The sequence below is a fragment of the Nomascus leucogenys genome, chromosome 1a (assembly GCF_006542625.1).
Source record: "Nomascus leucogenys isolate Asia chromosome 1a, Asia_NLE_v1, whole genome shotgun sequence".
Taxonomy (NCBI): Eukaryota; Metazoa; Chordata; class Mammalia; order Primates; family Hylobatidae; genus Nomascus; species Nomascus leucogenys.
In genome coordinates, this window is record NC_044381.1 from 29,819,919 (window position 1) to 29,842,249 (window position 22,331).

Genomic DNA, 22,331 nt, shown 5'->3' on the forward strand with positions numbered 1-22,331 from the left:
GAGGGGTTACTATACTTTCTGCTTTTCCAATTTCCCTCAGACAGCTAATTCATAATTTACTATCTTAGCTATATGTAACAGCAGTGTAAAATAGAAATATAAAATAACATAGAAATGTAAAAATAACATAGCTGTAAATATAGATTTCATAGTCTTGGAAGTACCAAATCTACTTTAATAGGAAGCACTCAATTAAAACAAAAATTAAAGTTGTTTGTAGGAAAACACTACCACATCTGTGACAGTACTAAAGAAAATCTGATTCTGGGGTTAGTGGGATACAATTTTCTTGAGGTAACTTAATATTTACAGTAAAGATGGTAAATTGGTACTGTCTCATTACCTTATAGCAATACAGCAATAGCTTCAGAGAAGATAAATATATAAAACTCAATAAAAAGAACCAGAATGTATATGTAGGCTTTTATTAGGGCAAGCATTTCCATATCCATGAAGATTTCATTAAAACAAATGGATGTCTCAAGTATCTTTGTTAAACAGGATCCAAAATGAAGTAAATAGTAGTTAAAATCAATTATAAATAAAGACATTTCAGCATATAAACCAACAAGTCTTTTCTAGATTTTTAATACCAGGACCTAACAGCATCATTTTCCAAGTAAGTGACAAATAACTAATGTGAAAACCATATTTAACATAGATGTCACAAATGACAATGTGGTTTTCCATAGTAAAGAAATATGTTAATTTTCATGAATCCTATTTGGTATTACAAAATAAATTTTACTGGACAAAAAACAACCAAAAAAACCAGGAAAACAGACATGATGGAAAGGTTGATAAAATATATTAATAATTTAAAAATGCTGTCACAAGCATGGAAATGCTACCATTATCATTTGAATACAACAAAATGCTATAAAGCAGAGTTGTTAGAGTACAGTAGAAGAGCTATTCTGAAACAAATGAAGAGTCAAGATCTTAAAACAGTGACAAGTATTTTTAATGTATGACAGACACTGAAATACCATGCAGAAAGTAAACAGAACTATTTTTTGAAGTGGTACTTAAAAAGCACAGATGTAGCCTTCATAATGCAAGAAACATAGCAAATTAACTTACCACCTCCTTCAAATAAAACTGAGAACCTCTTGGGAGAATTTAAGCACCATTAGCAGACAGATCTTATAGCAGTTAATGAAATGTTTTGTATTTCAGTAGAAAACTATTTCAGTGGTGAAAACGATGTAGGAATCAGAAGCATATTCTGCTGAGATACTAGGTAGTTGACACTTTCCCGAACTGGAAAAACATTTCATAGAAAGGCATATAGAGTTACTGACTGAAACACATTTGTTCTAAAAATAATTCATGCCTAGTCAAACAGCTTACCAGCTGCCACAACTCTGGGATCCTCATGGGACTTATGTCTCCCAGCTGCACGACTATCTGCACTCTCATTCCACCAAAGAACATGAACTGCGGAAATAAACCACAAGTAGTTTCTAAAAAATATGGCCTTAACAAATAAGAAATAACAGAAAAATGAATCAAACCCATCCTATTCTTTTTTTTTTTTTGAAAGAAGAGTTTCACTCTTGTCACCTAGAGTGGAGTGCAGTGGCGGGATCTCGGCTCACTGCAACATCTGCCTCCTGGGTTCAAGCGATTCTCCTGCCTCAGCCTCCTGAGTAGCTGGAATTACAGGTGCCCACCACCACGTCCGGCTAATTTTTTTTTTTTTTGTATTTTTAGTAGAGATGGGGTTTTGCCACGTTGGGCAGGCTGGTCTCGAACTCCTGACCTCAGGTGATCCGCCCACCTCAGCCTCCCAAAGTGCTGGGATTACAGGCATGAGCCACTGCGCTTGGCCAAAACCATCCTATTCTTTAAATCGAAATAATGATATCAAAAAGGTAAAACTAAATATGTTACTGATAAGATTTCAGAGGGGTCAGAGACTTGCTAGAGAAATTGATAAATTAATCAAATTGGTTTTATAGATGAAGAAATACAAGGCTGGAAAACGTAAGTATTGAAGTAAAACAGCTACAGGCACAATCAAGACAAGACCCAAATTTTATGATTTCCTACTATATTTTCCTTTAATTTTTAAAAAAGCAAAATTATGAGCAAATTGTGTTTACTATTCAAATTTTACATTATACAAAGAAGAAAATTAAAAGTGGCATAATGTTAACAGTATAGAGACAACCTCTATGGAAATTTATTGTATTTCCTTTACAAAATATGAGTAAAACCAAATCAGGGTCTTATTGTATATTATAATAACAGATTTAGCTTAGTAACAAGTTTTTAAAAATCAACAGTATTTTCTATGGCACTATTAATTTTTAATGGTTATATAAATTCCTCCTTACAGATACAGCAACTTATTACGCCAACCCCTTATTGTTGACTATTTAGACTATTTCCAATATTTCAGTATTCTATAAAATACTGGAATAAATGTTCTTCTTGTACAAAATTGCTTATGAAGTTTTTATAATTGTAATATATAAATGTTAGATGTATAGGAAAATACAGATTATAAACAAACTGTAATCATTTTATTTTTGGTGTATCTCTTTTATATTTGGTGTATCTCTGTATTTGTGTATATATGTATTTTTATTTTTTAATTTTAATTTTATTTTTATTTCTGTAGAGACAGGTTCCCACGTTGTTGCCCAGGCTGGTCTCGAACTCCTGGCCTCAAGCAATCCTATTGCCTTGGCATCCAAAGTGTTGGGATTACAGGCATGAACCACCACAACTGGCCTGTATTTTTATATCTGGTTGTATATTTATACAAATGAACATATATATGCATATTTGCTTATACTTACGTAAATACACGATATGATGTACATGTATATCGATTTCTGTATTACGTATGTATTACATAAAGAAGGTCATACTACATTTCCAATGTTTCTTTAATGTAAACAATATTAACAAACTTCATTTGAGCACAACTATATGTTTATAATAATACTTTCAATGACAACTACTGACATTTATTGAATGATATAACTGTGTCAGGCTAGTTTTAAGCATTTTAATGTATTAACTCATTTAATTCTCATAATAATCTAGGTCCTCATAATAATCTATCATTTTATAGACGAAAAAACTAAGGTATGGTGAGGTTTACTTACCCAAAGTCAAAAAGTAAGTAGTGTACCTGGGATTCAAACCTACGCAGTCTGAATCTGATTATTTCCTTAATATAAAGTAGAATTTAAGTTGAGGGAACCAAAGAGCATGTCTTAAATATATGTACTTACATATAGTGTATATAGTATACACTGTCCTCCAGAAATGAGGTACTGATTACCAATTCTCCTAACACTGAGAATGAATTTAAGATTAAAAAGTGTATGAACACACATTTTCTGTAGTTTTTTTAAAAATAAAACTTATATATGTGCAGTATAGAAAATTAAGGTAGAAGCTAGGTGTAGTGGCTCATGCCTCTTATCTCAGCACTTTGGGAGGCCGAGGCGGGCGGATCACCTGTGGTCAGGAGTTTGAGACCAGCCTGAGAAATCCTGTCTCTACTAAAACTACAAAAATTAGCCGGGCATGGTGGCACACAGCTGTAATCCCAGCTACTTGGGAGGCTGAGGCAGGAGAATCGCCTGAACCAAGGAGGCGGAGGTTGCAGGGAGCTGAGATCGCACCTGCACTCTCCACAGAGCGAGGCTCCATCTCAAAAAAAAAAAAAAAAGAATATTAACATAGAGACTTAACCATTTATCTCACTGAAATATGACTACCATGTATGTTATATACTTTCAAATTTCTTTTCTGTATAATTTAGCACACCTATACACATACACACCCAGGCATATTTTCTAGAAGTAATACTGGCAAAAACAATAAAAATAAGGCTTTTCTTTTTATTGTCAAATTTTGGGGGAAATTAAGCTAATATGAACCCTCCACAGTATCTGAGTACTTATTTTTTCCTGACCTAATACTATATCCATGTAAGTATACCTTTTATAAGGTAAAGAAATGGGATCTCATTATTGTTTTAATATGCATTTTCCTTAATATATATTTAGTAGCCATGTGCATGTCTACTTTTGCATAAATTTTTATTTTTGCTTTTGAATTTCATTTATGGTGATTTTCAGGCATCCAGAAAGTTTGAGCCTTTGTATAATAAAATCATAAGTTGATTTTTTTTTCTTCATAGTTTCTTCATTTGCTTTTGGATTACAAATATAGTCCCAATCCACATTATTAAATAAATTCATCTACATTTTGTTTTACCAATTTTATGAATTAAATTTTTTTCATTATAATATACAATCCAGCTTGACTTTATTTTCACATGTGGTGTGAGATAGGCATCTAATAATTTTCATAACAGTTTCTCCTCCATGTATTTTCCAACCTGAATATACATCTATTTTTATATATTCTATTTTCTTATGACAGATTATTACAAGAAGTTGAATTTCTGCATAAAGATGGGTATATTAGGTTTGAGATGTCCATTGGACATAAAGAGATAATAGAAAGGCAACAGGATATTATGATGAGTCTTTCAAATATTTGTTAGCTATTCTTAGACATTTATCCTTCGTTACTTTTTTTTTTTTTTTTAAGAGACAGGGTCTCACTGTGTTGTTCAGGGGCTGGAGTGCAGTGGTGCAATCATAGCTCACTGTAGCCTTGAACTCCTGGCTCAAGCAATCCTCCCACCTCAGCCTCCCAAGTAGCTAGGACTACAGGTGTTTGCCACCATGCCCAACTAATTCTTAAAATTTTTTTTTGTAGAGACAAGCTGTGTTGCCCAGGGTAGTCGTGAACTCCTGGGCTTAAGCAATCCTCCAGCGTCAGCCTCCCAAAAGCGCTGGAATTACAGGTATGAGCTACCTCATCAGCTCTTTTCTCCTTTCAGATAAACTTTACAAATGTTTTTCTGAATTTGCCACAAAAAATCTTGAAATTCTGATTGAAATGTTTTTCAACATTACAAGTTAAATACCCCAAGTATGTGTTTTATTAAATAAATTTATATCCATATATAAATTTACCTCAATATATATACATATTTACTACATCTGTCTGTATAGATATATATAAAACTGTGGTGGAAAATGGGTAAATTTTTATGAGGGGGGTTTTAATATTTATACAAAACATATATTACTTTTTTGCTTAGAGATAATCTCCCTACCCCAAGTAATATTATTTAAAAAAAGTCAATAAAAGTACATTCAGAGGAAAAAGAAATGATAAAGTAACAGACTATTTCTTGAGGTTCCTTCATTTTTATTTTTTTTCTGAGATGGAGTTTTGCTCTTGTCACCCAGGCTGGAGTGCGTTGGCATGATTTTGGCTCATTGCAACCTCCGCTTCCTGGATTCAAGTGATTCTCCTGCCTCAGCCTCCAGAATAGCTGGGATTACAGGCCCCCACCACCATGCCTGGCTAATTTTTTCTATTTTTACTAGAGACGGGATTTCACCATGTTTGCCAGGCTGGTCTCGAACTCCTGACCTCAGGTGATCCGCCCCCTCAGCCTCCAAAAGTGCTGGGATTACAGGTCTGAGCTATTGTGCCCAGCTGAGGTTCCTTCAGTTTAAAAAATTTAATCATTTTGATGTATCAGGGAAAACAGCTATTCAGCATTTGAAGGTTTCATAAGTTAACATTCTAAATAAATAAGCTGTAAAAGAGATTTTCTCAATTTTAAAAATTACAAAAAACTAAACATTTGGCAGTAAATAATAAAATATACTCTATAATGAGAAAGAAACTGACCCAAGGAACTTAGGTCACAATATATATTACAATTTCATATAAGAAGAAATGGACAATTGTACCTCTGTTAAGTGCTCCGTACTCTGTGTGGAACACTCCAACTAGTTTTGTGTAGCCTAGATTGACATGAGCATGAACTGCCCTTTTAAATGCATCACCCCACAGAGCTGGCCCACCAGGTTTCATCTGAAAAGTGGCCAGTTCATAGACTCCTGGAATAGGGAGAAAAAGAATTTTTCAGAAAACATTCAAGCAATATCCAATCACGTTTCTCAGTGAAAAGTCTTTCACTATCTACACACACAGATTTGGAGGATCAGACATGCATACATATTATGTAGACATGTTTATTATATTTGTACTCTCTTTGCTTTTATGTTTAGAAAGTCCTTGCCCATGTTTAAGAGTGAGTTGTTATGCTTAATCATACAGATGACAAAAAGAACTGGAAGCTATTATAAACTATTATCTGAAATATTTTTAATCTATAACATTTGTTAAAAAACTGTTGAGAATGTATAATGATATAGAATTTTGAGCTGCATAAGTCTATGCTTTTAGAAAATAAAAGAATAAAAGAAGAATTTTCCAATCTATATTTTCATTCTTTCCAATTTCCGCTATGTTTTTCTTCATATAATTTCTCCCTATAAGTTTCCACTTTTAACAGGAACAGCAAAGCAAAGAGTGGACCTCAAGTGATATCTTTGAATTTTGGAGGAAAAAAAACAAACCTAAAGAGATGGTTTTATTTTTCCTAAATATCCAGGTAAATACTTGAAAAGTATTGTACACTTTGGATAGAAGTATAGGGCTGGTGGAGAGAAAGAAACTCTGGGACAAGTAGGAAAAGCATGTAAAAATTTCCAAGCAATGATGTACACAGAGGAGGAGAACCAAGATTTGACACTGTCAGAGAAGTGAACTATTTTATTTAGATAGTGCTGAGAGCTGAGGGGACACCTAAGTAGGTAAAGATCCAAGGAAGACTTTGTAAATTTTTTGTAACCTAAATACACTACAAAGTTGGGAATAATGAGGGAAGTAAAATAACATTTAAATGAGTTTATGCTTTTCTAATCTGACCTTTATTTAAAACTGGATTGAGGTAATAGTTTCTTTAAGTCAGCAAGAAATGAAATCAGCAAGAAAACAAATCTTAAGCAATTACTTTCAAACTGAGAAACAAGAAAGAAGACAGAAAAGTTAGATTAAAGTAATATAGCTTGGCAGTTTCACTTAATCTGTTTCCCCCAAATATTCAGTTTTATAAGCAAAGCTGTATTTAATGATTTAAGATTAATTATAATTTATGGAAATACTTTTACATTTTAAGTGTAAAATTATTATTTTAAAATTATGGCAAAACTTCATATGCTATCCCTTACCTATCAACACGTTCTTTGCTCCCAATGCACAAATTCTCAACCTCTACTGACCATGTCAGCTTTTTCTATAACACAGTTAAGCTTTACAAATCTGCAAGGTCTCAATTTGAAAAATATCTCATTATTTTATGCTCATTTTTTTAAAGGATGGGGTAAGAGCTCCCATTTATTTTTACCACAACAATCACTGTATGTTTCTATATAAAACAAAGAATTAATTTTATTTTTTTCCAAAGGAACTTCAGTTTTTAACACTTAAGTTCTTTAGTATTTTATTCATCAAAACTCAGTGACTAAGAAGGAAGGACTTACCTTCTTTTGGAGGTTTTTCTAATTTGCACCACGGTACCAGATAAGTAATCTCACTCTCTTGTTTATCCATGAGAGCCAAATTTGGAATGAGGAATTGTTCTTGCCATTCCTTATCTTTGGCCAAGGCTTTCCGAACTTCAGTTCGATGAGCAAAATTATCTGTGGGAAGAAAAGAATTAAGAAAAATAAAAAATTCAATTTTAGATCACCTGTACTTTTCTGGGTTTCATTCAAATCAGCAATGGTCATTGATGCCATATAAGAACCTTGTGTTAGGCCTTTGGAGACACCAACATAAACAGATGTGACCATCTGCCCTGAAGTTGCTCAAGGACAAAAAGGGCAGTAGAAATGCAAACTAACTGTAATGTCACATAATAGGCTTTATAGGCTCAACCATATAGTAGGCAGTTTTGTGAATTAGGTAAGTTATTGAATCTTTCTGTGCCTCACTTTCTGTGAAATTGAGATAATAAGACATCTACCTCCAGGGTTGTATGAGGATTAAATTAACACATGAAAAGAGTTTAGAATATAGTGGTTGGCACTAGTCAATACTCAGTATATGTGAACTATTCTTACTTGATTGAGGCAGTTAACTTATAGTGCTAGTTTAGAGAAAGACTGTTTTTCTTTGGTGGTGGTGGGTAGTCAAGTCCAGATACACCCTGAATCAAATTTAACATGAGTGAAGTTAAAACATCTTGAATCAAATTTAACATGAGTGAAGTTAAACTGTACTTTTTAAAGCTCTTCTCCTTTGAACAAACTGATTTCAAAGAAATAATGCTGATTCTTATTGTCATCCATTCTTTCTCCCCAGCACTTGTCTTCTATTTAAGTTACCCAAACAGTTATATACATTTGCCAACATATGGGCCTAGTACTATAATTACCATTAGGACCTCATAAGACTAATGGCAAGAGAGTTTCATATGGTTTACATTGGGATAAGGAAGAATACCTATCTTACAACTTAAGTGAGGTATATCAGAGCTTAGTTTTTTTCAATGGGCTATGATACAACTTGTACCACATCTAAAGCATAAACTGTATTTTAATGGGGTTTTTTCTAACAGGGAAAAACCCTAAACCAAACACTAAATGAAATTAAAAATTCTTTAGGTATCATCAAGTCCTGATGTAGACACTGGAGTAACAAGCATTCTGGGCATTCTTGTAACTTATTCTCCTTCCTCTACTAAACCAGGTGTAGGTTAGTTTCAATACGGGAAGAACTCTCTTTCATTCCTTTTCTTTTACCTCCCTAGAGTAGTATGACAGTGAATTCCTCAAAACTCTGGGGGTACAGATACGAAACAAATGTGGTCTCTAAACATAACAGAATTATTAAATCTCAGAGTTCAGTGAGGATTGAAAGTTAACCATCATCCCCTATAAACCTCCATACTTGTAAAGTCCCTTAAATGGTTGAATTATTTCTGCTAAAATACTGATATCCAGCCACCTAGCTTCAAAAAAAGAAAAGATTTCTCCTTTCCTTTTGTGATCTTAATCCACTTGGACTTTTACAATTGCTGCTTTAAATTTTTCATGAACTATATTTACAGGAAACCATTTTAACATTTTTCTGAGGTTTAAAGTCTAGTTCACAATTTTATGGCTTCATATATGAGATGCCATGTCTTCCAATTTTTAATGTAATATAATGTAATGTTTAAGCAAGGGGTTAGAGGTGTACCACTGGGAAGAATAAGAACTGAATTTTTTTTTGGTATTGCTTTTCTAAAGTCTTAGTTAACCTGTATGTATCTATAATAATATACATCCAATAACTAAGTTTTATGTTACATTTAACAGAATGAAAATCTATACTGAAAAATGAAAATCTATACTGAAAGCCAAAATTGGATGACTCTTTACCATACTTCCAAATATGAAACACTGTATTCATTCTGCCTCCAAATTCTACACTCCAGTATCCAACCAATTCAGAGTGAGCTGTCCGAAGATGAGCGTTTTTCTTAAAATTTTCCAGGAACTCATTCATCTTTGAGGGCTTAAGGTAATAAGAACGAAATTCATAGAATGTTCCATCGTATTGTCTGGGTCCCGTAGCAAAAGATGAGCACACCTGAAGAAGATAAGACAAATGTAAATATCTTCAGAAGACAGGATTCATATATTGTGTTAAAACCTAATCTGAATCTGGTACAAGGGACACTCATAGACTCATTACTCATGTTTGTACTTCTCTTGTCAATTCTCAATATGTTACTGATGGAGGGTGTCCAGGTTCTTGGTGTTTGAACAAAGAACTGGACAAAATGCACAAAGCAAGGAAAGAATGAAGTAACAAAAGCAGAGATTTATTGAAAATGAAAGCACACTCCACAGGGTAGGAGTGGGCCTGAGCAAGTGGCTCAAGGGCCCTGGTTACATAATTTTCTAGGGTTTCAGTACCCTCTAGAGGTGTCCCATTGGCTACTTGGTGTAAGCCGTATATAAATGAAGAGGATGAAGTAAAGTTGCAAAGTCATTTACTCTTGTGTACACCCTATGTAAATGAAGAGGGTATTTCTTGTCATAGCTGAAGTGTTTGATTTAGTTCTAGGAAGTCCTTAGGTTCCCTGCCTCGAGGCCCTATTCTCCTGCCTCACATATACAATTTGTTTACATAGAGGTGTCAATAAAGACAACTACTCTTAAATATGCTGAGTGTGTAGTTACTGTTTCCTAGTGGGGGTTCACTGTCACCTTTAGCCACTTTTTCAGAAATTGCTCATAAGAAGGCGCTGAGATCTTAATGATACTTCTTTTTGCAAGAACTACAATTAGGATTTTAACAAATTTACAAAAGTTTTCCTATTAGCCAATATTGCATCTTTAGTCAAGAGCATATGTGTTACCGTTATGCACATCAAAGAACTTTATTAAGTACGCACGTAACTTTTAACAGGCATAATAAAAAAATGTTTACTAGAAAACTCTTTTAGGTTCTTGAAAAAAATGGAAATTACAATTCAGGTCAAAGTATTTCCTAAATTCAATGAAGTAAACCACTGACCAAAAATAGGACTGGAATGTAACTAACACAATAAAAAGCTCTGACCTATCCAATCATTGTAATATAATGGTAGAACATGAATGCTGAGAAAAGAAAACTCAGAGTCAAAATTTTCTGATTATTAGTTTCTAATTACAGATGCAATGTGAACAACATTTAATGAATCCACTTGTACCACATTGATGAAAATATCACTTAAGAACCATTAATTCCTTTTGTAATAGTCATATACGCAGTGTAAATTTCTAATTTGTGTTCTGGTTGAACTTTCTGTAAGAAATACCTCGCCTAAGATTATCCTCTATGTAGGTATCTATGTGTATGTATGTATACACATACACATACACACACAGACACACACACATATATATATACACGCATGGTATACACACAGGCACTCGTGATACTCTTATAAATCCATCTTACGTAAGTTTGATTAGCATGTGCCATTTCCTGAAGTTGATCACACCAGAATAATCTATTAAGACAGTTTTGATACCTACAAAGCTATGGACAAATTAGGGCTTATACTGACTACCCAGTATGTCTGTCTGAAAGCAGTAGGCTTTTGCTCCGACATATTTTTGTTTACAAAATACAAAATTATGTAACTGTGTATGATAAGGCTTAATGATAATTATCTAGAGTTAATTCTATTCGTGTGTGAGTTATATTCTTATTGCTCAAATGACTAAGCCTACCAACAAAAACAACTGCAGCTGCCCCTGCCTTTCGTGGTCACTGTTTTTGTGCTTTTAAACCAAACTCTAGTAACAATGTTGGTAAAGAAGCAAGTGCCTAGTATACATAATTTCAAAATTATTATAATAAAATATATCAGGAGATAGGCCAATGGGGCATTTCTGACAAATGGATTTCAGGTTGATTCGAGGAATTTGTATTTGGAGGATAAAATAGTTGATCAAAGGTACACATTTTTACAATTTTGGGCAGTATTAATATACAGTAGGGAACCTACAGTGAGAGAGAGAGATGTGGACAGGTGGTGCCAGAGAAGGAAGACCGCAGGGGAGTAGGGTATGGTGGGGGAGCCGCATAGGAGTTAAGAATTTTGTTGCAGGGATGACTTTTAGCTGCTAGGGCAGAAATCATGAGTCGTCCATCCTCCCTTATCTCCAAGTTAGGGATCATTCCCACCAGCAACGACCTCCACTTCACTTAGAACAACTGATGGACATTTTTAAAAACTTAAAGTTTGGAATCATGCCATAAGGACGTCATTCCTGGCCCTGCCCCACTGGAGAATCATTAGGGTAAAAACTGCATTGTTAACCCGGGGTGAATGGACATGAGCTGCTCTTCTTTAGTGTTCCTCAGTCTGTCTCTAGGACAGGTTAATCCCCTTCCCATCCTGCTCCTTCAGAAAGGAGTAAAGTCCTAAACATGAAAAGGAAAAGAAATTTCTAGGTTGGAGCCATAGAATAGGCCACTCCCGAAAGTTAGGGCAGAATCACAAGCTCCATTTTGTCCATTTCTCATTTAAGGTTAAAAGAGTCTGTCTGTCATCGTCCTGTTTGATAGGAGGCTCCGGTCCTGCCTGGATGGGGGAGCGACCGCACGAAGCGCGAGTGGCGGGCAGGGTCCAGCCCCACCAGGACCCCAGGCCTCCTCTTCATGGGTCTCCGCGAAATGCTCGGAAGTTGTGTGTTTCATTTAAAAAGGGGAGGCCGGTTCCGTGGCAAGCGGCTGGTCGGCAATTCCCTCCTTCAACCTGATGTCTAGAGAGGGCGGTGGCTTGGAAAGCTGCTACGACTCCACCGGCGGCTCCACAGCGCCAGATGACAACATGGGAGCGCTCCCTGGGCCGCAGCCGCGACGTAGCTGGGCCGCAAAAACGAAACAGCCGGCGCCATTGGAGTGTCCCGGTGGGTATGGCATCCAGGCTAGAAAAGCCCTCTGACCGCGACTGCCCGCGACACGAGCCGGGCTGAGGGTATTCCCCTAGCAGCGGCCTCCTCCTCACGCGCGTTCCGGGTACCCCTGTCTTGGGGTTCCGGGGCTCACGCTAGAACCTTGGTGGGGCCTCAAGTCTGGGCGCGCGTGCAGAGCGCATGCGCATTGCTCGCACGTTCCCGGAACACTCCCCGCCCCTCCCCTCCCCTCGGGTGAAGGCTTGGGCACCCCCGCGGCCGGTACCTGAGGCGCCAGCCTCCGTGAGGCTAGCGCCCGAGTCAGGGCGCTTCTGAGGACAAGCATGGCGCGGCTTGGGCGCTGAGAAAAAGAGCCAGCCGTGTCCTTTCTGAGACTCCTCTGAAGGTTTCCCGAGTGGAAAGGAGCGGCTCCTGGATCATTGGCAGACGCAGGCTGGGGCGGGGCTCGGCGGGGTCAGCTCCACCCCGGCGCGGGAGGCGCGGCGGGTCCCCGTAGCTTGGTGTCTTTCTCTACTGTGCTGAGCGTTGGTCCCCCTTGGTTTCCGGAAACGTTCTTACCCCTAAACGTTAGAGGTGACGTTAGGATTAACTGAAGGCTCGGATCGTTCCTGCTCCAACTTTCTGGGCCTTCACTCACCTCATTCGCTCCACTGCTCAGTTGTGTTGATTGGTAAATGTGCAGGGGTTGTGGATGTGTTGTCCATAGAGAAAGGAGAGGTGTTGAGTGCGTGCATGTGCAGTGCTTTGTATTTAAAATCGTGGAGGTTTTTTCCTGAGTTAAGTTTTAGATGTTGTGATAGACGTGTATTTGAGCCTGACCTCTCTGCAATGAATGTGTTCTCCATCTTAGAAGGCTCCTAATTAAGATTTAGATCAAGTTTTCCACGAGCTCAGAGAAATGGCAGCATCGAGCCTGAAATGAAAAAGTCAAAGTTAAACATATCCTGGTCTAGTCCTCCCAGTCCGGGAGTATTGGTTCCCAGAGTAACCACCTTCAACATTTTAAGCTGTTTCATTTAATGCTTGTTTCTGTATTTTTAAGTAAGAAGTATTTTCTGCTGTTTATTGCATTTTCAGTTATGGATAGTATGTGTTGACTTCCTTCTGTGGCAGATGAGGATTTATGTCTCATAGATGCCACTGCCCCCAAATTCACTTGTCTTCCTGCATCTAATAATGCTTATGTTAATTAATTTACAGTAATTACATTACTAATTTACAGTAACCTATATTAATGTTTACATTATTCTTGCTAATAATTACATTATTGTACACATTAATGTAAGATTGCTTACATCATGAGTACTAGGGAGGGATTACAGGGCCATGACCTGTGGTTGTATTGGTAGTGCCTTGTGGAAGAGCTTTGGAATTGTCTGTTCACAGGAAGGGAGGCTTTTTAAAATTAGTTATTTCGGAAGGATTGCCTCAGTTTTTCTAGAAGAGAGACATCTATTTGTAACCATGCAAGACTAAAGAAATCATTTGTATCGGGACTGGATCTATATGAGTAAATTATTTTCTTAGATCTTTTTTTTAAACCCTGTAATTGCCAATCCATTTACTTATTCAACAGATATTTACTAAATTCCTTCCATGTTCCAGGCACTTTTCCAGAAACTGGGGTACAGAATTGAGCAAAATTCAAAGTCCCGTCCTCTTGGAACATCCAGGTTGGAGGAAACAGATAAACAAAGGAAGGGTAAATATATCAGGGATTGTCAAATAATATAAAGAAAAATAAAGTAAGATACGAAGAATGAAAGCGCTAGTGGAATTCTAAAAGTGCTCAGGATTCTAGCTATTGAGTTGGATATTTAGGATTTAGGTTTCTTCATACCACTCCCTCAAAATACACTTTCCTTCCTGCGTTTATTGATGTTTACATTAAAAATATGTTTTGGAGTGAGAAAAAAGTGTTAAAAGCACTGTAAGCACAGGTGGATCTCTTCAAATAGTGGGCTTCACTGTGAGGTGATCTGACCTGGGTATTTCACTGAAGGCTGTATCCCCTCCCCCAAACTGTTATCTGCAAGTTATTTATCTGTGTAGTCAGTGTTAGGGAGGGGAAACTTCCAGTATCCTATCTGTGTGAGAAAAGCCTTGCTGCCAGTTTCCTGAGGCTGAGGAAGGAAGAAGGCCAGAACACTCAGCATTTGGTAGTATCTTTCAATGATGTATTGATTAGGGTAGACTAAATAGCTCTTGTAAATCAACACACAAAAAAGTGTATTATTACTCAAACACTATAGGAGTTTATTTTTTATAAGAATACAAAGTGCGTTTTTCTAGTGGGCAGGTAGCTCTTCTATACATAGTGAATTAGGGAGCCAGGCTTCTACCCTGTGGCTTTGCCATTCCCTAGTCTCATCATTAACTGTATCCATCCAGCAGAAAGGTACAGGGAACTTCCAAGAGGAATTTCCAAGAGGAAAATACAGGTAGGGGCAAAATTCATGGCTACAATTGAGAGATGGCTAAACATTGTTAAGTGTTTCTAAGTAGCTAAAATATTCTCCTATTCGCTTTCTCACAGGTTTTAAATATCCTCAAAATACTGTGAGTTAAGCTTTATCTCCGTTTTGTGAGAAAGGTGAAGTCTGAAGAGAGAATTTTCTCAGATTGCTACAAAGTGGCACAGACTTTGAAGCCCAATTGTAAAACCAGTTCAGTTTACCATTTATTTTTAAAAGATATGTGATTATTAAGGTAATTTTAGATTTGTAGTGGAAAATAGCTTTTAGACAGAATTTAAAATGTAATGTTGTTCAGTGGCTATTTTAAAAAACATATCCCTAAACTGCCTGGAAAATGTATAGGATACATATTTTGAAAATTATTGTTGCATATCCTGAAATTCTGCCAAATAGTCCAAAGGATAGATAATTCAAAGCTAGAAAAATCATAACAAAAAAACTAGATTATTAAAATAGGCTCATATGAGATAGAGTAACTGGGTAGTTATTTTGGATTGGATAGACAAAGATGACCTATCTAAGAAGGTAACATGAAACATTTATCATAGGTACGAAAGTGTACATGACATATCTGTACACTTTAAAGAAGAATAATAAAGTGAATGTCTGTGCTCTTGCCACAAGGCTTAAGAAAAAGGGTATTGCCAGCAACTCAGAAGCTCAATACATGTTCATTCCTGGCCACATTCTTCTTACCACCCTCTCCTTCAATTCCCTCAAGAAACCATGATCCCAAATTTTGTGTTATTACATTGATTTTTCTGAAATAATTCAACTACGTTTGTATATAACTCTAAAGTTATATATATATATTCTTTGGTTTGCAAATATATATATATAAAACTCTAAAGTTATATATATATACTCTATATATACTCTAAAGTTATATATATACACTAAAGTATATATATATATTGCTTTGGTTTGCAAATAAGATATATATTGCTTTGGTTTGCATGTTTTAGATTGTTTATCAACTAATCTTATTATTTTGTTACATAGTCGTTAGTTATAACTTTAGGATTTTGCAAATCACTCACATTAATGCAGTCGTAATAATTCACATCCCTTTTGTATGCTATTCTATTACATGAAAATACCTTGTTTTTTTATAAACAAAGCTGTTTGAATTTATTTGTAGATGTCTCCTGGTTCTGCCAGAAGAATTTCTCTAGGGCAGGTATTACCTTTTTTTGTGTCTTTCCTTTCAAAATCTTGTGAGCCTATGGACCCTAAATGATTTTAAATGTATAACAAATACATAGAGTTGCAAAGAAAACAAATACAGTGAAAAAATTAAACTAGAATGATCAAAACACAAAAAACAAATATGAAAAAATTGAACTAGAATAATGAAATATAAAAGAAAACTTTTTAAAAAGAAATAGACATGCTTCTTTATTAGGGCACTAAATAACAAATCTAATGGTGGGGGTAAAAGACGTAATTTTGAAGTAGTGATAAGTGTGGAAGAAATTTTTATGTATTTGCAACAACTATAAATGGAATTTGACATTATCTGTAATATTTATTGGTTACAAAGTCACAGGTCCTGCTAATATTGTGGTTTGTTGCCTACCTTCATAAACAAAGGAAATGGTTAATTTTAGTTAGAAGTTGGTGCCAATAAAGATGGAACTGTTATCCATCCAACTTATCAGACCCTCTGAATTCCATCCATAGTTTCACTTAGGATCTGTGTACTGGAGATTACAAACCACTACTCTGGATTACATACCCAGGGGTGGAATTGCTGGGTCGTAAGTGATGTACATATTCATCTTTACTAAATAGTGCTAGACTGTTTGATAGCAGTGTATGAGGTTTTCCTGAACAATTTTTTATTATTGCCCATCTGGTCTGATGAGTGTGAAGATGCATTTTTTTTTTTTTTTTTACCTTTCATAACAAATAGGTATCAGTTGAAAGGTGGTGGAAATTGTATGAGGTGAGCAAAGGAAACACTCTACCTGATGGTGTTCCCGCTTGGTTTTTTTCCAAAGGTCAGACTCATGCAGAAGCAAGCAGGTAGACCCAATTCTGGCCCAACTGAATAGGCCAGGTAGTGCCAATGCTGGCCCAACTGAATAGGAGGGCAGTAGCTCTACATGTAAACTCTAGATGCTTATATTCTGGTACCAAATCCCTGGGTACTTTCTTGTTTTGGTGCTTTATTATTCTGCAGCCACTAGATGGTGGCATAGACTCACTTTTCCTTCATTAGGTATCTGCGCATTTCTGTGAGTTTCTGTAATGTAAGTTATAGGTATTTATAGAATGGACTTAACTTAGTTTTTTTGTGTGTGATACTGGATTATGTATAGAAGAAAAACTTCTGTAAAGTCAGGTTACTACTAATAATAAAATGGGTTAATAATAATAAAAAAGGCAATAAAAATACAAATCAATTTTTTTCAATTTTCTTTAAAAAGAGACCTACTCATATCACCAAATATTTGTTAAGCACCTGTTGTATGTTGAACATTGAATTAAATGCCTTAATGAAGAAAAAAGAAAAAACCTTCACTGCATCCTTCTTTCTGAGGTGGTCAGCATGTCTTGATATTTCTGTTAGTCTCTTTTCAGCTAGAGTTCTTACAGTAAATAGCAGTAAAGACTTGTGTATAGCTAAATATTTAAATGTACTAGAAATTTATTTAAATTTTTTCTATTTATAAAGTATTTTATTTGTAAAACACATAAACATGTTTATATATCCATTACCTCTTTTTAGATATAAAAATTAATTGACTTTATGTTTTCCATTGGAAAATGAATTTTAGTGCCAATGACATTTTAAAACCTGACATCAGTGAATACAATGATTTCCTAAAATAGGCTTTGCAGATCTTTTGCTTGAATAATCCCTCTGCCTCACAACTGGAGTTGGGGAGAAATTTTATTAGACAAATATTTCTGAAACTTTTGCTATTTGTTTCAGATCTTTCATATTAAATATGGCTTTTTTTTCTAGGTGTTTAAGTCAAGACATCTTCTAGCTTTAAGCACTACTACACTTCGTTTGTACATATTTTTTTCATTAAGTTCCTCTTCCAAATGAACACTCATTATTCAATGCTCTCCAGTGTTTCCTTTACCTCCACAAGTTGTCCCAGCTACCTATTAGCTGGGTAATTGATTAACTTTCCAATCTGAGTTAGATTTACTTTACCCTCATTGATTGTTTTTATAGCATCTATAAGTTTGTTGTATTTTATTTATTCTCAATGTTGTATTGAAAGCTAGAACTTTAATGCAAGGGGCAAGTAGGCTGTGGTCCAACCAAAAGGGGCCTATTGCCTCTTTTGCTCCTTGTTAGGTGTTTCAGGATACTGCCTAGGATTTTCGACACATTCTTTCTGAACTAAGTTCAAATGCCTCACTATCGCTTTTGAAGGTTAACAGAAATAGTTTATGGGAAATTAGAACTTCTCAGATTAATATTCCCTCTGAAAAACATTCTAAGTTGTCTTTTCATGATAGCTTAATAGTGCTATTAGAAGTTGCCTTCATATCCAAAATTATTTTCTTCTCATATAAAGATACTGAGTATTAAAAAAATACATTTCCCACCGGGTGCGTTGGCTCACGCCTTTAATCCCAGCACCTTGGGAGGCCGAGACGGGAGGATCACGAGGTCAGGAGATCAAGACCATCCTGGCTAACACGGTGAAACCCCGTCTCTACTTAAAATACAAAAAATTAGCCGGGCGTGGTGGCGGGCGCCTGTAGTCCCAGCTACTCGGGAGGCTGAGGCAGGAGAATGGCATGAACCCGGGAGGCGGAGCTTACAGTGAGCTGAGATCACTCCACTGCATTCCAGCCTGGGTGACAGAGCAAGACTCCGTCTCAAAAAAAAAAAAAAAAAAAAGAAATACGTTTCCCAATTTTCATACTCCCTTGGAGTCATCTGAAGCTTCCACTTAGCACAAAATAAAAACTGAGAAGAAAGTTAATAAAAGTCATAACTTTAGAGGGTACTTCAGTATAAGTCCTGTTTCATATTTTTTTTTTATTAAAAATCAGTTGGTCTTGCCAGGTGCTATGGCTCACGCCTGTAATCCCAGCACTTTGGGAGGCAGACTGGCAGATCACTTGAGGTCAGGAGTTCAAGACCAGCCTGGCCAACATGGTGAAACCTTATGTCTCCACTAAAAATACAAAAATTAGTCAGGTGTGGTGGCAGGCACCTGTAATCCCAGCTACTTGGGAGGCTGAAGCAGGAGAATCGCCTGAACCCAGGAGCTGGAGGTTGCAGTGGCCCAAGTATGCACCACTGCACTCCAGCCTGGGTGAGAGTTTCAAAAACAAACAAAAACGGTTGGTCCTTTGCCTGTTTGTTGTTTTTTTGTTTGTTTTCTCTTTTTTGTTTTTGGAATGAAGCATATTTGTTCATCTATATTACTAAAGTCTCTTTTATAATTACCTGTTTATTGAGAACTGAGCCCTCTTTGGTTAGTTCTCATACCTACTTGGCTGCCCTTTCATTTTTTAAAGGTTTTAAGAAATATTTACTTAATATTCCCAGATCATATGTTCGGTTCTCATCCCTTTTTTCCTCAGAGAATGTCAGTGATGCCTATTTACCGACATGGGGCCATCAGATTTTATTATATCTGATATTTCTTACATGCTGTTATGTAGTATACCTTTTACTTAAGTCCTTTCTTACTGTCTTTCATTTCACTTTGTAAAGCTGATATTTACATTTTAGACTAAAACACAAAGCAAAGAGGAAGCTTAAAGAAGTTAGGTGGTTTGCCAAAGGTAACAAAATAAGCCATTTAGAGCTGGTTGGCTCATTTTAATTGCTGTCTTACAATCCAATATTTGAGCATATTGTAACTTCGTTCCTCTTTCCGCTTTTGATACTTTAATATTCCCACGTTTATAAATAATGCTTCAATGAGTAATTTTGTAGATAAGTCCTTAGGCACATCCCTGTAAGTGGAATTAATGAGTCAACTTTATACTTTTTGGTTCACTGTAGCCATTTATGCTCCCAGGCAGTGAATCGTATTTCCTGTTCCTGCACATTCTTGCAATTCTTGTAAGACTTTAATATTTGCATATCTTATGGATGAAAAATGTTTCATTGATTTCATTTATATTGCTCTGATTTCTTGTGAATTGAGAATCTTTTCATAATTTTATAGACCATGTTGTTTTTCTTTTGTTGAGGTCCCTGTTTATATTCTTGGCCCAATTTTTTATTTTGTTGTTCATCTTTTTCATATTGATTTGAATGGTGCAATCCTGTCCCCTCAGCCTCGCAAGGTGTGCTTAGAATTAGAGGTGCACAACCATGCCTGGCTTGGTTTGAATGCTTTAAAATATATATATATATATATATATATATATATATTTATTTATATTCCGGCCGGGCATGGTGGGTCACGCCTGTAATCCCATCACCCAAAAGTGATGGGAGGCCGAGACGGGTGGATCATGAGGTCAGGAGGTCAAGACCAGCCTGGCCAAGATGCTGAAACCCTGTCTCTACTAAAAATACAAAAAAATTAGCCGGGCATGGTGGCACACGCCTGTAATCCCAGCTACTTGGGAGGCTGAGGCAGGAGAATCGCTTGAACCCTGGGCAGCAGAGGTTGCAGTGAGCAGAGATTGTGCCACACTGCACTCCAGCCTGGGCAACAGAGCAAGACTCCATCTCAAAACAAAACAAAACAAAGCAAACAAACAAAAACTTCTGGACTAATCTTTGTTTTTTGGATGTATGTTTTACTGATATGCTTCCATTTGTAGCTATTATTTAAACTTTCTGAGAGTATTTTGCCATATAGATGTTTCTAAATTTAAATTATTGGTCTTTTATGTTTTTGTGCTTTTCCCCCTACTTAAGGTGTACTTTCTTTTTCCTTGTGCATGATGATATTCTTTTATATTTTCCTGTAGATATTTTTACAGTTTTGCTTTTGGCCTTTAGGTATTTAATGTCACTCAAATTTATTTTAGTCACAGTGTGAGGTGTAGGTTTAATTAGATCTTTTTTTTCAATATTAGTAGTCCATTACCAAAGAACAGTTTATTAAATAGTTCATTCGTTCCCTACTGATTTGTAACGCCATTGTAAATCAAAGACCATTCACTTGGGATATAAACCTCCACAGATGCCCAGGCTGTTTCTGGATCATTCTAATCTGTTCCATTGATTAATTTGTCTTTACTTTTATCAGTACTAAGCAATTCGAATTACTGTAGGTTTATTATCCATCTTGACATTTTGTATAGTAAATATACATTTCTTATTACAACATTGTCTTGGCTATTCTTTCTCTTTGCTATTCAGTATGAATTTTGGGATAAGTTTGAGAAACTAAAAAAAAAATCTCAGTATTATTTTGACAGAAATTAGATTTACAGAGAAATTCTGAATAAATTCATATATTTATTCTTGAATTTCCTAACATGAACAAAATTTGTATCCCCAATTTTTGGGAGGTTTTTCTGTGTGCTTTAATGACGATTTATACTTTTCTCCAAAATTCCTTATGCAGTTTTTATTCATTGGCATTTTATACTTTTTTTGATGTCATGAAATGCACTTTAAAGTATATTCTCTAACCAATTGTATTTCCTGCAGAAAATACTATTGAGTTGATCTTGTGGTTGGCAGCCTTGCTAAAAAGCCTTTTATTAGTTTACATTTTAAGATTTTCTAATGGATTTTTTTCTGACTTCCTACAGAGGTTATCTTATTTTTATGCAATAATGACAATTTTGTTTCTCCCTTTTCAGTCTTTACGACTCCTTTTCCTTCCTTTATCCCTCCTGCCCTTCCTTCTTCCCTTCCTTTCTTCCCATTTTTCTCTTTTTCTTTCTCCCCTCTCCCCTCTTCCCTCTTTCCCTTCCCAATTTTTATTTCTCCCACTGCCCCCTTCTCTCTTTATTGTCGTACATAGGACCTCTGTGCAATGTTGACTATACGAGGTGAAAACAGGCCTGGTACAGTGGCTCAGACTTCTAATTCCAGCCCTTTGAGAGGCCAGAGGGGGAGGACCACTTGAAGCCAGGAGCTGAAGACCAGCCTGGGCAACACGGAGAGAACCCTGTCTCAAAAACAAACAAACAAACAAAAAATTAGCATGTACGTCATAGCTACTCAAGAGACTAAGGTGGGAGGATCACTTGAGCCAAGGAGGTCAAGGTTACAATGAGGCATGATCACTCCATTGTACTCCAGCCTCGGTGACAGAGCAAGACTGTTTCTCTGCAGGGGGATAAAAAAGTGAAAGCCAGCATTCTTATCTTGTTCGTAAACTTAAAGGGGATTTGTCAGTTGTAAGCTTTTGATAAATACCCCTTATATCAGTTTTAAAAGTTTGCTTGTTTGTAGTTTGCTAAGTTATTTATTTTAAATTATGAGTGCCTATTTTATGAACCAATTTATATATCACAGGGGTTACCTGTTCTGGGAAAATGTGTTAGAATTATCCAGGGAAATTATTTGGGCCTGGTAAATAAATAAAAA

At 36.1% G+C, this 22,331-nt stretch overlaps 1 protein-coding gene and 1 long non-coding RNA gene across 2 annotated transcripts; one reads left to right on the forward strand and one right to left on the reverse strand.

Annotated features, from left to right (window-relative positions):
• Nucleotides 1–410: 410 nt before the first annotated feature.
• On the reverse strand, nucleotides 411–12,894 carry NIPSNAP3A (nipsnap homolog 3A). The gene is made up of 6 exons (XM_003260314.4): nucleotides 12,631–12,894; nucleotides 9,330–9,540; nucleotides 7,446–7,604; nucleotides 5,808–5,957; nucleotides 1,354–1,440; nucleotides 411–1,263 (listed from the first exon to the last, which is right to left on the reverse strand). The coding sequence occupies exons 1-6, from the start codon at nucleotides 12,688–12,690 to the stop codon at nucleotides 1,187–1,189; spliced, it is 744 nt and encodes a 247-aa protein (XP_003260362.1). The 5' UTR covers nucleotides 12,691–12,894; the 3' UTR covers nucleotides 411–1,186.
• Nucleotides 4,802–9,422, forward strand: LOC115838067. Its single transcript, XR_004033161.1, has 3 exons — nucleotides 4,802–4,843; nucleotides 6,416–6,514; nucleotides 9,267–9,422. It is a non-coding gene; the product is annotated as an uncharacterized LOC115838067 (long non-coding RNA).
• Nucleotides 12,895–22,331: the final 9,437 nt, after the last annotated feature.

Coding starts and splice junctions, on each gene's coding strand:
- NIPSNAP3A (XM_003260314.4), bottom strand. CDS start 12,690: ATGCTTGTCCTCAGAAGCGCCCTGACTCGGGCGCTAGCCTCACGGAGG. Junction 7,605..9,329: donor GTTTCATATTTGGAAGTATG/GTAAAGAGTCAT, acceptor TTCTTCCCACAG/ATAATTTTGCTCATCGAACT. Junction 5,958..7,445: donor AGAAAAACCTCCAAAAGAAG/GTAAGTCCTTCC, acceptor TCCCTATTCCAG/GAGTCTATGAACTGGCCACT.